General features: G+C 32.5%; 1 protein-coding gene and 1 non-coding gene across 6 annotated transcripts in view; both read right to left on the bottom strand.

Annotated features, from left to right (window-relative positions):
• CSMD3 (CUB and Sushi multiple domains 3) overlaps positions 1-16,269 on the bottom strand; it is a 1,234,985-nt gene that overhangs the window by 330,093 nt on the left and 888,623 nt on the right. For all 5 annotated transcript variants that reach the window (XM_050802135.1, XM_050802136.1, XM_050802137.1 and 2 more), the window contains 3 exons: positions 6,724-6,915; positions 2,524-2,650; positions 632-834 (listed from right to left, as the gene is read on the bottom strand). In XM_050802135.1, the coding sequence (XP_050658092.1) occupies positions 632-834; positions 2,524-2,650; positions 6,724-6,915 (522 nt within the window). The remainder of the gene's footprint in view (positions 1-631; positions 835-2,523; positions 2,651-6,723; positions 6,916-16,269) is intronic.
• Positions 13,915-14,016, bottom strand: LOC126961948 (small nucleolar RNA U13). The gene has a single exon (XR_007728526.1). It is a non-coding gene; the product is annotated as a small nucleolar RNA U13 (small nucleolar RNA).

The raw sequence follows: 16,269 nt of genomic DNA, 5'->3' as shown, positions 1-16,269 counted from the left end.
TTATCCATCAACTAAACTAACATTTCTTTTACAGAACACATATATTTAGTCACTTAGCAGTGCCATGAGAAGAAAAAAATTAACAAGACAAGAACACTGGTAATTACTTACAAGGAATGCTATTTCATTGTCATATTATTGTTATAGAAAATCTTTAATTTAAAAGCTGTCTGAAATATTTTGTCAAAGATATCTGTGAATATATAATTAAGATATTTAAAGAATAAAATAACATTAAAAATGTAGGGTTGTATTTTTTTGTAATAGCAAGTATTCATTTCCTTCCTCATCTGCAAAACTTCACATTTTAAAACTTTCACTTTTACAGTATTTCCAGATTATAAGCTTTTGTGATGTTATTTTTTTAGCTGAGTAATTTTAACACCATTTTTACTTTAAGAATAAATGGTTTTACAAGTGGAGAGAAGTCTCAATAATTAATATTCAGAATTAATTGTATTACCTTTTTCCCATGTATATTTTACCTTTGCTGCAGAGATACAGGAAGAGCAGAAGCATAAATATTTAAAATCATTAAAATTTTAAAGTTAAAAATTTGAACAGTAAAGTTAACACAACTATTTACATTACCTTCCTATTTTGCATTAAGAAACGTTTTGAAAGAACTTACTTGAAAACTGAATTGCAAATCCAGATTTGCTAATATAAAAATCCGTGTCAAACTGGATGGTTACTATGTTGAGGGTACTATGAATTCCTTCAGGAATAAGAGATCCACTAATTTCCTTTAAAAGCATCTCATTTTCTGGTGGACCATCCCAGACTCGGAGTATATCATGTGATGCTTCCGTATCAAAAGCAAGAAACTGCAAGCTGTGGGAGAACCATATTTCTCTGTTTACTTTAAACAAGGATTCAATTTTAAATAAAAAATAGAGCAAATGTGCATTGTGCCTTTTATTAGATATTCTTTTTTGCAATGTGATAAAAATGAATTATGTAAATAGCATATATTCTTAATATATTTTTCTTGAGAAGTATACTTTGTTTCTTTAAAATATTATTAAATACACCATTACATCACCTTTGCAAATTGTAGAAACTTCAGGCGTACATTCTTTCTTGTGTTCATGAATTTAACCAGGGCAACAGCAGGGGACATTTACAGACAATCTTCTACATGTTAGGCACTGTGCAAAATGCATTACATATATTTTGCTTAATTGTTATAATGACCCAATGAAGTAAGAATAATTTTTATCTCGATTTTACAAATATGGCAAATGGAGTTTAGATAAATGAAATAATTGCCCAAAGAGTGGCATAATCACAAATTGAACTCAAGTTATCTGATTCTACAGTGCACACTTTTATCACTGTTCCATGTTAAATCTATTGTGTTTTATGTTTAATCTAGACAAAATTAGAATCGGGTACTTTTTGTGCTTGGTGCAAAATTTAGAAATCTAATTATATCAACATGCTCAACTCTACATACAATACATTTATGTTTGATACATGAATCATTACAGCTTTAAATTTGGGCTGCAATTTAATATCAAGCAATGTTTAATTTTTAGAAACTGCAGAATTCTCTTGAATTTATTACTTTCAAGTTTAATAATTCTAATATTTATATAAAGCAAGGCATGACTTAGACTAAAGAAAAATAAACTGAGGATGATACAGTGTAGTATGTTTTGAGTTTGCACATTGCCTTGCAAAAGTAATGTACCAACTCATCCATCAATGCATAGGAGTGTACCACCTAGAAGCTTGTCTGAAGTTCCATTTTATATAAATAGAATTTATATTACTACTTTATGTAAGTGTGATTCTCAAGTTTTAAAGTTATTGTTTGTTATTGAAAACACACTAAGTAGCTCATATGTCAAGGATGATTCTAGCCAAAGCTGCATAGCAAGGCTGGGACTGAGAGCCTGTGATAGCTATGAAAGTCAGACTGGTGTTGATTTCAGTTACTTTTATCTAAAAGGCAGCAGCAATGTGAAGAACTCTGCAGAAAAGGGAAATCTAACATGATTACAGGGGCAGAGAGCAGGTGTTTCACAAATGTGTTTAGGGACAAGGACAACAGGAAATGGTATTCAGTCCCCTTCTATTCTTATTTCTCTTAATTGTTAATGAGGATGCACTAGGGTAATAATCTGCATAACTCTGTATATCAGTCAAAATGGGCCAGGAGTAGTGGCTCACACCTGTAATCCTAGCACTTTGGGAGGCAGGGGAATTGCTTGAGCTCAACATTCTGAGATCAGCCTGGTCAACATAGTAAGATCTCGTTTCTACAAAATACTTAAAAATTAGCCTAGCCTGGTAGCACATGACTGTATTCCCACCCACTGGGGAGGCTGGGGTGGGAAGATCATTTGAGCTAGGAGGAGGAGGTTGCAGTGAGCTACTGCCTTACAGTCTGGGTGACAGAGAGAGATTCTGCCTCAAGAAAAAAAAAAAATGAAACAAATGGATATTAATTTTATATAGGGGTTGGTCAGGTACTTCAGATGCCCTAGTAATGTTGAGAAAATGTAATTCATTTACCTGACAATATTTCCAGGATCTACCTCAATCATCCACATGCAACGCAGATTATTGTCATATGGAAAAGGATAGCCAGGAGATAAGATTCTTCCTGATGATTCTCCTTTAAAACGACCTCCACATTCAGCTGATAAAAAATAATAAAAATTTAAGCCACAATTTAATGCCAATCTTTTCAAAACAATTACAAATTTCTCATGAGTGTACAAAAGAATACTAATTTCCTTTCTTTAAAGTATATATTTGTATAAACTTTTAAAGTATTAATTGAAGCAAGAATATATAATGCAATCAAGTAATAATAGAGTCTCAAGTTAGATCACAGAAAAGACAATAAAACAGAAACCTACTTATACAATTAAAAAAAAGACACACTCAAAACCTCTGAGATAGGATTCCAAACATTTTAAGATGTGTTGTTAAATAACGATAATTTTAAAAGGGAAACAGATGGCAAGTCGCTCACTGCTAGCGAATTGCAGGCTGAATAATTCATCATCTTGCTACCCCACCTTTGAGAAAAACTAATCTTTACTGCAGTCCCTCAGGCCTTCTAAATTTCATTGTCCTTTTATTTCCCCTTTAAATCATTTTAAACCCTTTCCCTTTTACTCTCCCAAAAGTCAAAGTGACATTTTTTATTAGATTCCTTACTTTAGTAAAATCTAGTTAGGTTTTGATTTAATATGGTCTCTAATTTTTATAAAAATTATGAAACTAAGAATGTAAGTATTATCATGCAATATAATTAAAATTTTATATTTTAGGGGATTCCTTCTCCATTTTAATACTATTTAATACTATTGTGATAACTAGAGTGATTTTCCATCAGTGAACAACCTAGAAAGAGTCTCTGTACTAGAAAAGAGAGAACTAAGTATTTTGGTTAGCATATTGCTCTACATCTTTAAACCCTAGAAAAAAGGAAAACACTGTGGAATGCTTTATACATTTGAATCTTTGGTGATACTTCTTGCTATTAGGCACTTGTGTATGAGAAACCTCCCCTTATGGCCTTCCCAGCTCTGTTTGCCAGAGTTTTTAACACAAGTTACTCCATTTTGATTCTGACAACTTTCCTATTATCTTAGATTAAATAACTGAATTAAACTTTTTATTTTTGGTAATAATTATTATTAATATTATTAGACCAAAGAAGGTCAAAGCAGGAAAATTTTAGCATTTGAAAGAGACCTAATAACACTAGAATCTAATGGCTCAAATTTGTAGGCTGCATATATGTTAACTTGTTTCAAACATTTTAGATACTATATTGCACCACACTGTGATGGATAGTTTTATGTGTCAACTTGACTGGGCTATTAGCGCCAGTTACTTAATTAAATACTTATCTAGGTATGAAGCTATTTTATAGATATGGATAACATCTACACTCAGTTGACTTGTAGGCCTCATTCAATAAATTTGAAGACCTTAAGAGCACAATTAAGTTTCCTGGGGGGGGGGGGAAGAAATTCTTTCTCAAAGTTTCAGCAACTCTGGCCTCAGTTTCTAAGCTATTAACTTGCCCTATGGATTTTGGACTTATCAACCCCCACCATTGCATGATTCAGTTCCTTAAATTAAATAAAGCTCTATAGATAGATAGATGGATAGGGAAGATGGAGAGAGAGAAAAAAAGAGAGAGACAGAGACAGAGAGAAAGAGAGATATCCTATTGGTGCTGTTTCTCTGGAGAACCCTGACTGATATACCCATGGAGGGCTAAGGGAATATTATCTTTTATTGCAACATTAATTTAATCTAATTCATAATAACACCCTCGGGAGATTTTTAAATTAAAAAGATATTAGTATTTAAGATGTTATCACCATTTATGGTTTTCCATTTTTTTTCTAACAAAAATCCTGTTGGACAATCTGTAAACATAATTGTATTAATTCACTTTTCATCATTTATTTATGATTTATCACTATTTGGGACATACATTTAATTTAAGAACAGAGTTGATACTTGTTCTTCTAGGTTAATTTATAGTCAATTGTAGTATTTTGTACTATATTGCATCCTGAACTTAAATATAGCTGTTTCCCCCCAAATTTCTTTGTTGTAAAATATTGCTTGGCATTTTGACCTCAAAAGAGCCAGTGTCATATGCTGTAGTACTGGAGTTCATATTCTGAGTAAAACTTATGTTTGCAGAATAAAATGAAATACAGTGTTTAAAGAAGAGATACAGGTTAAATCCTTCCAGCTACGGTGCATCAAAAACTAATTTTTGTTTGATCAACGAATAAGCTTCAGAAACATAATTACCTACAAATAATCCAAATAATTAAGAAAAGTTTCCTTATCTGACTGAGGCTAAGACATAGCTGTAGTAGATATTTAAGGTTAATGAGCACAGGATATTATAACCATAGGCCAAGTGTTAAAGCTATTAATCACTGCCAGTAGAGAACACCATCTAAAATAGAATTTCATCTTCGGTTATCATCAAATTATTCAGTATCACTCAACATATGTCCAACTGTTTATAGCTGCTAAATTTATTTGATCATCTATCATTAGAATTTTATTTAAAAAGATAGATTACCCTACCCATGAAATCTTGCACAATATCAAGTCAAAATGTTTTGATTTTGAGTATTCGTAAACATAAAATGCATTGATTTGTTGCAAACATAATTAAAACCTTCTGGTCTCAGACTAAATGTCCTTCCATTTGTATAAAATCTTTCCAAAAAGTAGAGAATGTCTTCAACTTGATTCAACACATGTAAAAATATATATATACATTTAATGTATTTGTTTGTGGTTTTAATTTTAAAAATAGCATGGCCAGTCAATATTTATATGTTTATGGTATTGTGCTATTAAACTCTTAATGCTTTTCTGAACATATTTCATAATCACATCAGAGAGAATTAATCAGTAGTACATTTTTCTCATAACCAGTGACAATGGGCTGATTATTGATCATATTCCAGGTTTTGGCAATTTAATTTGATTATTATTTTAGGTATCGCCCTCACAATCTGTCCAAAATTCAGATGCTGTCTGAAAGAAAGAATTGTGATTGCATTTTAGTTAAATAAAAACACGTTTGTTTTCTGCATGAATCAATGTTTTAATAAACCAACAGAGGTCTCATAGCATCAAAAGCACTACACAATTAGTTACAAGGCCTATAATAACTAGAATTTCATATTTTCTATTTGTATTCTAGCAAGTTTTATGGCAATTCCTATGTTGACCATATCAAAAAAAAAATGATAGAAATATTCTACTTTTGTCAAAAGGTTCAGGTCTTAAAAGGTAAGTCAAATTGCACATTAAATATGTGTGGTTTTTTGTATATCAATTATACCTCAATACAACTGCTAAAAATAAAAGATTTGAGTCAATTTTATCCATGTAGGCATGACACAGAATGGATTTCTGCCTCTATAAATGCCATCAAAAGAGAAAAGCTGAAGAATCACTGCATATTTGTTTCCTGCTGGAGAGTTAGTGTTTTGCTACAAAGTTGTTTTCCTTTGTTGTCCTAGTATTCCAATCTCACACCTATTTGGTCTTTGGAGCAGAAAAGAAAAAAGAGAAAAAGAGAGGTCTCTATCCACACCTGTCAATATTTGTCTATCTACCTTCCTGCCTACCCATCTATGCATTAACTAATCTGCAAGATGGTAGGAATAAAACGGTATCCCAGCTATGTAAAGAAGACAAAAAATGATCATTCTTTAGCTTCATAAAGGCAATATATCTTATGTTACTCTCACATTCCTTTTCCTATTGAAATTGGTTGTTATTCTGTACATGCATGAGAAAAGAGAATAAGTTACTGTTTTCTCTAATCCACCTTGATTCCACAATGTGTAATACTTTTGTAAATTAAAAATCTGGCCAATGCAATTCAATAAATGTGAGTGATTAAAATTCTTAACATTTTAGTAACAAGTTCAATTTTATGTCAAGGTAGCAGAAATGAAATGACTTCGAAGAGACCATATTGTCCCCCACAAACTATAAGATTATGGGAGGAATAATGAATAAAGTTATGAAAAGTATCTTTTCATTTTCCATTAATTTTCTTTTGACAAATTGAAGCTATGAGTTCATTAATTTCCTGATATAAAGTGTTAGTTGTAGGAGAACAGAGAGAATTTCTTAAAAATGCAAAGAATTTGATAAAGTTTTCACAGAAATATTCAGTGAAAATCTATGAGAGTATCCTACCAATACAGGAAGGTAGAGGATAGTCCCATGCCCTTCTCTCCCCTGTCATGCACTTGAGAAGGCTACTTCCGTGGAGAGTGTAGCCTGGATTGCATCCGTAAATGATGGTGCTACCAGCAAAGTGGCCTTGGTCACTGATCTTGTATCCAAATTGTGGAATGCCAGGATCTTCACAGTGTGAGAGTTCAAAACCTGGGAGAAAAATATAAATTGATTAAAGGCAAAATTTAGGAGGAGAATTTAAATCTATACAAATCATTCCTTTCCTTTATTATTTTTGATGATTACATACTTATTCCTAGTCATATTACCTATCATACAACAACCACACAGAACTTTTTTTCTTGAAAATTAAAATTTGTTGTGTTTTTGAGGTTTATCAGTGATACCCCATAGTCTATATAATTACATGGCTTGTGGTATCAAGCTTCTTGTCTGTTTCAAGTGATTTAGAATTGATAGTAGATTCTGAGTGATACTGTGATATAAGAAGAAGTGTATATTTGTCCTTTATCCTTGATTCCTGTCACAGAGCTCCTAAAACTCTTGGAATTTCTTGAGTGATAAGGGTGAGAGTACAGTTTTTGCTATTTATAATAAGTCATCCATACCTGAGTTTCTAAAATGAAGTTCTTCCTGGAGGATGGGGGCTGATCGCCAGAGAAACCCACCATATGATTAGAAGGTTGTGTTGGAACTTTTCATAGCCAGGTCATATACATACATCTCCATGGAGGGGAGAAGAACTGAAGGTTGAGTCAATTACTGAGGATCAATGATTTAATCAATTATGCCTATGTAATAAAAATATCCGTAACAATCTTAGACAGAGGGGTTCTAAGAGTTTTCAGATTCATGAACACCTCCATGTGCTAGAAGGGTGATATACCCCAAATCCCCACTCCATGGGGACAGAAGCTCCTGCACTTGGGACACTTCTGGACCTCAGCTATATACCTCTTCCTTTGGTAGCTCTCCGTTTGTATCCTTTATAATAAACCAATAAAGGTAAGTAAATGTTTCTCTGAGTTTTGTGAGTATTCTAGCAAATTATCATACTCAAGGAGGAAGTTATGGGAATCCCCAATTTGTAGCTGATCAGTCAGAAATACAAGAGGCCCAGCTTTTCAGTTAGCATCTGAAGTGTTGACATTCTTGTGGGATTGAGCCCCTAAACTGTGGGGTCTATGCTAACTGCAAGTAGTGTTAGAATTGAATTGAATTACCAGACATCAAGTTGGTTTCAAGGGTTGGCTCTCAGAATAGTACACCCAAAGTATGCACTTTGGCACGCTGAGTGCTTTGAACGAAAAGAGATTAGAAGACCTCAGAAGCAATGTCTCTCTGACCTTCTGCACTCCTGCCCCTTGCCCCTTTCTCTCTCCCAAAGCTAGTCATACAAGCCAGAATTCTTCTTCTCCAAGGTGAATCATAAAAACTAGAAAACCTCTCCACCAAAGTGAACCACAGAACCTAGAAAGGTCACTTTCTTCCTTCTCTCTTGAAAACCCTCATTCCATAGGGATCCTCTCCCATACCCTGGAAAGGAAAGCTACATAAAGAGGTCAAGAAAAATTTGAATAAATAGGCTTACTGGGTTTCCCCTTCTCAATCTATTACTGACAGATTATATCTTTTACGACCAGTTTCATTTCTATACAGCTGTCCATTCATCACTGAACCACAGCATACAAACAGACAGTTTTACAGGGTTCCTTAGGTCTTTATTTCTAAAGGCTCCCATGTCATAGAAAACCACGATTCAATAAATTTGTTATGCTTTTCTCTTGTTAACTTATCTGTTGTTATAGGAATATCAGCATGACACGTATGAGGGTGACCAAAGGCATCACAGCTTTCTATCCCTATACCAGAGAGTTGGATAATTGGTTAGTGTGAGGAAGAAACATACATATATGGTGTCAGAAGGGTTGTGAGCAGAGAATTGGGTTTTGCATCACTGATCAAATAACTACTAAGATCATATCATCAAAATTTTAAAATTAAGACAAAATATGTGAAATAATAACTAGCCAAGTAATAAATATGTCAATTGCAAATATAACCAGACTGCTTTAGTTGTATAACCTTAGAAGAAAGTGAATACTCTCATATTTAAAATATACTCTATTGAGCTAATATACTAATCAGCTTGATGAACTCTAAATTTTTACATTCTACTTTCTCCAGAAAAAGCATAATTCTTAGAAATTCTCACAGGAAAAAAATAGAAAAAAATAGAGGCTTCCCACATGTTGTCATTCTGAGATGTAGAGATAATATTTTTGTGTTTCTACAGGGTTAGGGCTTTCTGAATGAATTTGCTAAAAACTAAGATCCTGGGCTAACAGCAACACTTGAGAAGTTAATTTTCAACTGTATGAATAGTGAGAAAACTCCAGAGAAATTTACTTAACTGTGAGGAAGGTTTATGTTTACATTTAAATGAAGAATGAGGCCCAGAAATTTACAGAAATCTCTAGGTTATAAAAGTTGGAGATATGGGAGATTAATATGTCCCTTAGATAGGTACATTTACATTACAAAAGGTTAGAGTAAAAATGCCTGATCCTTTTCATATAGTCTCCAAGGAGCATACTTTTTTCTCCCACCTTCCAGGAGAGGAGAGGGAGAAAGCAGCAGAATAAACTCATTTACTTTTCTTCCTTTGTCTATGAAGTCCCTAGCCACTTCTGTAGATTTTTTCGTTAGGTATTCATCGTGTTGCCACAGGAGTAAGGACTGGGTAAAAGGAGAGCTGACACAGACATCATCATCATCATTATATTACTTAATAAGGATCTACCTTCATCCTGAATATCTCATTTGCATATTCAAGGTAAAATTAATAAAGGTGAATGCTAAAAACCCCAACAGTCACAACACAACATGATTAAGATTCTGAAGGAACTAGAAAAAGACACTTCAAAAGATAAACCAAACCCGGTATGAATAAATCAAAATCTAAGCTGCCCTAGCTATATAGTTTCTTCTGTTTTTAATATTTTACAAAATATAAAAATGCAGGGTAAATGATGTCATAAATGCACCAAGGACAATTAGGTGAAAACTCATATCAGTTACAACTTCTGAGATTAGAAAACCTTTAAGAATATTCTAGATAGTTTTATGAATGAGGAAAATCACTTAAGACAAAAATGTGGAGAAAAAAACTTTTTCTTGTGTCCTAAATTATATGGTGATCAAAAAGGGATCTACATCACTTTTATAGACATAGATTCTTGACCAAATTAATCTAGATTTGAATTAGAAAGCAAAAAAGTGTATATTAGCTCACTTGTGTTAAATCACTAATTTGCATCATTGACTTTCTAGATTGTCACAACATAAAGTCACAAGAATTTGTATAGTTCTAAGAACTAAGTTTATCCTATTATTTCTGTGATTTGAGAGAAACATTATCTCTCAGAGAACATTAGGAGTCTTTCCTAGTCTCTGTTAAGGGGTCTTAGTCACTTCCTCCTCTGTTAAACCATAGAATTATTTGTACATTTGAATTCATTTGCAATGATTTGTTTATTTTCCTTGTTTTCGTATAGTTGAAATTCTTTCCTTTTTTCCCCCTCCCTCTCACAGTACCTATCTAGCACAAATCCTGGCACAGGTTAGATGTTCAGTAATGCTCAATAATGTTCATTAGTGAATGTGGATTCTTAGACACAATTATTTCTAGGACACAACTGAAAAATAAAGCAATGCTGATAAGAAACTGGAATTTGAGAGACAATTTTTAAAAACAGTTTCAAGAATTTCCTGAATGTCTCAATTTATGACAGCCGCATCTGGGTGAACATGCAAATCGCTTCAGAGACATAGCCATAAAGAGGTTAGCAGACATTAAGTGAAATCATGACATATATAATCAAATGTAAAGAAAAAATAGTCAACCAGGTCAATCTCTCAAACACAGAAGAAACAGCAGAAGTAGTAACTTTAAAATTTCAGGACATATTACTTTGCATGGATCTGCATACTTAATATTACATTTAAAATGTCTTTGCTTAAAAATTACAAGTTTGCATTTCTTCTAGCAGACATAATATTCAGTTTATCATTCAAGATGCAATGTATTTTGAGTTTTACCATATATCATTTCTCAAAATAAAAATGGAAATTAAGCTCTGTTTTCAAGGTTTATTGCCAAATTCATCCTTCCTTAAATCTTGAATTTTCTGTAAATGTGGTTGTGAATTGCTGGTGATGAGGTAAAATGAATATATTCTTTGAACATTAAGATAATTTATAATATTTTGCATTATAGCTGAAAATGCACATGGACAATAGTATCTAAGCTACAAAGCACAACATAATTTAGTTCAAATTGGTGGAATTATTGTTGCTTATTCATAAATATGCAGAAATGTCTTATCTTTATGGAAACATTCAGCTGCTAGTCTTTTCATTGAAAAGCTCAAATACTTGAAACTGACAATTAAATAAAGATGTGTATGAAAAATCATATATGTTATAAATATTCACCACTGCTTGTGAAATTTTATACTCTGATGAAATGAAAATTTCTAGAACACAAATGAACTGATAATCCTCATTACCCAGATCTTCTGAATACCTTAAACTGAGATTTCATTCCTTTCCTGCCACCATGTAGCATATGTCTCCAAAGATATCTAATTTATTTGTAAGTTATTATTTGAAATCTACAAAAAAGGATAACAACAAATTCATCTACTAGCTCTATCAGATTCTATTTTTGTATCATAGTTGTGTCAGATTCATATCAATGTTAATTCAGATTAATATTCAGATTTTCATTCATATTAAATCATTTTCACATTATTATTATTACAAAAGAAGTTAAAGATTCTTTTGTATTCTTCCCCAGTCTCTTTCTGTTTTTTCCCCACTGACAGCTAGCAAATATTCTAATTGAGTTTATTATTCTTGCACATATATTTTTATTACATATCTATACATCGATGAGCAACATACAGTGTTTTGCAAATGTTCACACATTTTATAAATAATATAATGGTTTTAAAAATTCTGTGGCTTCATATTTATTGCCCGATACTGCATTTTATCTTTATAATTATATACCCATGCATGCACACGCATGCACGCACACACACGCACACACATTTTATTTATTTTAACTACTCTGTGGTATTCCATTGGTGACATATTCCCAAACTAATTTATTTTGCAGCATTTATATTCCTTCCAATTTTTTACTGCTATGAAAATGCTATACTTTTATGTCTCCTTTTGCACATGTACATGTGTTTTTATAGGGCATGCACCATTTAAAGACCTGAAGTTCATTTTGTCCTCAAGATTCAACCAAAATCTCCTAATCCATTAGTTAACTTCTGTCTTGGCTTACTAAAAGATACTTAGTATAATTTTGACCTCAATATAATTTCTTTAAATTTGTTTATGAATAACTATGTGTTCACATAGAGTAATGTCATACCTTACTAGCAAAACACTACCAGTAATACAAATAATTTACATCATTTAAAAATAAAAGTGACATGTGAAAATTCATTTTTAAATGTAATAAAATATATTTTATGTAACTTAAAAAGACTTTTACTTGCTCTTTTAAAAAAATTCAGTTAGGCCGGGCGCGGTGGCTCAAGCCTGTAATCCCAGCACTTTGGGAGGCCGAGACGGGCGGATCACGAGGTCAGGAGATCGAGACCATCCTGGCTAACACGGTGAAACCCCGTCTCTACTAAAAAATACAAAAAACTAGCCGGGCGAGGTGGCGGGCGCCTGTAGTCCCACTACTCGGGAGGCTGAGGCAGGAGAATGGCGTAAACCCGGGAGGCGGAGCTTGCAGTGAGCCGAGATCGCGCCACTGCACTCCAGCCTAGGTGACAGAGCCAGACTCCGTCTCAAAAAAAAAAAAAAAAAAAAAAAAAAAAAAAAAAAAAAAAAAAAAAAATTCAGTTAAAATATAAATATATATTTTATAAGTTAAATTTCAGAGAATTTAATGGTCAATGAAGATATGTTAGTTTTATGCGTCAATAGTAAAGACTTCCAAATTGCTATATAAAAAGGAAATAGATTGTTAAAAAGGAAATTGGAAAGTATGTTAGCTAAATACGTTAGAGAAATATGCTTGCCGAAACCATATATGTTAATAAAAGTTGATATAATGCAAGGAGACAAATGAATATTACATTATTCTGCAATAATTTTAACCTCTATAGCATTGTTGGTGAACTAAATTCACAATATTAGGCAGAATAATTTTTGGGAACTATAATATTTGGTGATTAAATTCCATTTTGGCCATAAGTCTTGCAAGAAAACATCCTATTTTAAAATTCTTTATATTTAAATGAAGAGGTATTTAAAGCAGAATGTCAACTTTACCACCTCAAAATTCACAAACAGGAAATACTTCAAGATAACAAACAACAGCTGCGATAATCCTTTGTGATTGAGACATAATAAAGAATATTAAGGGAATAAAGAAAAAAATGCTGAAGAACAGTTATACTTTTTTCTCATTAATAGAGCTAATAAAATCATATTTGATACACCATGTATTTCTCACTAATCAAACTATTAAAAAATCAAACTTTGAAGCTACAACTTCAGAAGAATGCTTTAAGAAGACAATCCCTTCTAGTTTTCAGTTTATGGAAGTTAAGTATTTAAGCAAAAAAGCTTGTGGAAATTATTACTATGCATTTCCGATTGCTTTCAGGAGTTAAGATAAAAGATTCTTTTTTTAAAAAACTGTGGATGCTTTTAGTACTACATATAAAGTTCTTACTAGAAAATATGTTACTGACAGACTGTCCTAAATTTTAATCTGTTAAACATAAACTAGTAAGTAATATTAAATGTGCTAAGTTTGTGTCTTGTACATCATATATTTGTACCACACTCTAGGTTGGTGATGTTCATCTTTGACTGAATATTAACTTGGTCAAAATCAATCAGCATTTGGCACTTGGCCTAAATCTATAGTTGATGTAATCTAAATATACACAGAAATTGAATTTTATTAGATATTGCCAAATTACTCTTCTAGGTGACTACCAATTTACATTCCCCAAGTTTATAAGTTTCAATTTCTGCAAATTGTCATAAGTACTTGGTGTTGCACAGCTTTCTAATTTTTATTTTCTCTGCTACGGTGTCATAGCATCTTATTTGAGTTTCCATTTTCATTTCTTTTTTCTTTCATGTCCGATGGGCAATGTGCAGATATTGTAACAAGGTTTGAGGAAGGCACATCTCACACAAGTGTGAAAACCTAATCATCACACTTATAAACTAAAAAAAAAACGAATTTTTCATTTCTTAATACCTATCAAGTTAAGCATTTTTTATTCTGCTGAACTTCCCTCTGCTGTGAAATTTGTTTTAGTCCATGGTTTTCTTTTAGGCTTTTTTTTTTTTTTTTCCCTTATTGATTTCTGGATTTTTTTTCTAGAGAGTGTATGTTTTCCATTGTATAAATACCTCCTTTTCAAATGTTTCACCTTTGTTTACAGTGTCCCTTTCTATTGGGACACTGTAGATTTTCCTTTTTCCTTTCCTTCTTCCTTTCCTTTCTTCTTCCCTTCCTTCTTCCCGTCCTTCTTCCCTTCCTTCTCCCCTCTCCTCCCCTCCCCTCCTCTCTCCTTTCCTTTCCTTTCCTTTCCATTCCGTTCCGTTCCTTTTTTTTCTCCAAGATTTGGTCAGGACAACAGAAGCCACTTATGTACTGTGTGTAGCTAAGATTCAAAACAAGAAATTTGAGGCCTTGATGATTTTGGAAATGCAAAGGGTGTGAAAGTCAGAAGACCACTGCTGGCTTTCAGGAAACTCAGCAGTTCAGGGAAGCTGCTGCCACATACAACCACCTGCCAGCAACACACTCCTGCCTGTAGCTGCTGGTGGAAAATAATGGCTTCTCCATCAATCTCACCTTTCAGCTCTCACAAGTCTGTCTTTAATTGGCAGAATCTAAGCAGAGATATTTGTTGGCAGAAGAATCTGAAAAATGTAGTTGCCAGATTTTTGGTTTCTACACTTCAAGGAGTGCTTAGAAGGTCAGAAATGCTACTCATTATTGATGAATTTTTGCTTGTGTATCTTATTTCAGAAATCTTCTTCTACCTTAAAGACACAGTTTTTCTAGGTCACACTTTTATTTTCTAAACATTTTAAAGTTTTGATATTTACATTTTAGGTCTTCAACTTGTCAGAAATTAATTTTATGTAACGTGTAAATTAGTAGGTCCTTAGATATGTAAGTTTAAATTTACTAAACTTCTATGATGCAAAGGCTATGAAAATGATACTTTTATTATTCTAGTATGAAGAAATTTAATATTGTCTATGTAAATGACAATTAATTAATAAACTTTTCTTTAGTATTTCAGTTAGAATACTTTGGACTATATCATGCAGCATTGATCAATACTTCCCTTATCACCCAATTTATTTTGGTATTTTAAAAATATAAGAAATGTCAAACATATCTGCTAACTGATTTATAGGACATAGAACCACATGGGGTGGCTTTATTGCTCCCTTGCAATTTACTTATTTGTCACTTTCATTTGCATTAGATGAGTTATATAGTAAGAATAAGGGTAGAGTTAATAAGTCATCTGATAATTTTTTATGATTTACATTGCCAACAGCAAACCAGTAACTAAATTAAAGAGTAATTTGTTGTATATTCACAAGGCTAGTATACAAGAAAAAGCATCACAAATTAGTTAATGCCCATCTTTAATTTGAATATAAAATTTGAAATGGCCATGCTTCATGTAGATTATTAAATGATTTCAAGCAACAAAACTGGAAGGCTGTGAACAATCAAATATATTTACAGTTTTCTCTTGGGATAATGAACATTTCTCCAGTGGGATTTTTTGTAAATTAAATGTGCAGAGGAGATAACAAGAAAACATCTGAGCCCAGAGTACCGCCTAATGGCTGGGCAACATGCATATTTAGCAGGTCAGCTTTTGATAAGACAATAGTATAGTCCATCAATAAGGTGCAATTTAGCTCTGTAAATAGATGGCTGTTAAAAATACTCAATTACTTTTTACAAAATAAAAGTAGGATAACTATAAGTAAACAGGGCTAAAAGAATCTGTAATGAAGTAATCTTCAACAAGTAGCGTTTAGAGACTTCATGAACAATATGAATGATAGCAGGACTAAGTCTTTCCCTAATAGTAAACGTAACGAACATGAAAACATTCAGATTCTCAAGAATAAAATGACAAAAGTTTCTATGGGAAGAATTGCACTAATATTATTTCTCTCTTATTTTATTTTATTTTTTTTTACATTTACATAGACAGTTTTAAAAATACATTAAATCTATAAATCTTCAAATATAAAGAACCAAATCTTCAGTTCAGAGCTAGTATAGCATAGTGGTTAGAAACATGGATTCTAGAGGCAGAGACTCTCAGTTCAGTTTCCATGTCTGTACTTGTTAGCTATGTGACCTTGGCTGAGGAAGGTAACATTGCCATGCTTTTTATTTCCTCATTTTCTCCCTGGAAATAATAATATTATCTGCCTCTTTGG

The sequence above is a fragment of the Macaca thibetana genome, chromosome 8 (assembly GCF_024542745.1).
Source record: "Macaca thibetana thibetana isolate TM-01 chromosome 8, ASM2454274v1, whole genome shotgun sequence".
Classification (NCBI taxonomy): domain Eukaryota; kingdom Metazoa; phylum Chordata; class Mammalia; order Primates; family Cercopithecidae; genus Macaca; species Macaca thibetana.
This window is presented reverse-complemented; position numbering and strand designations above follow the sequence as displayed.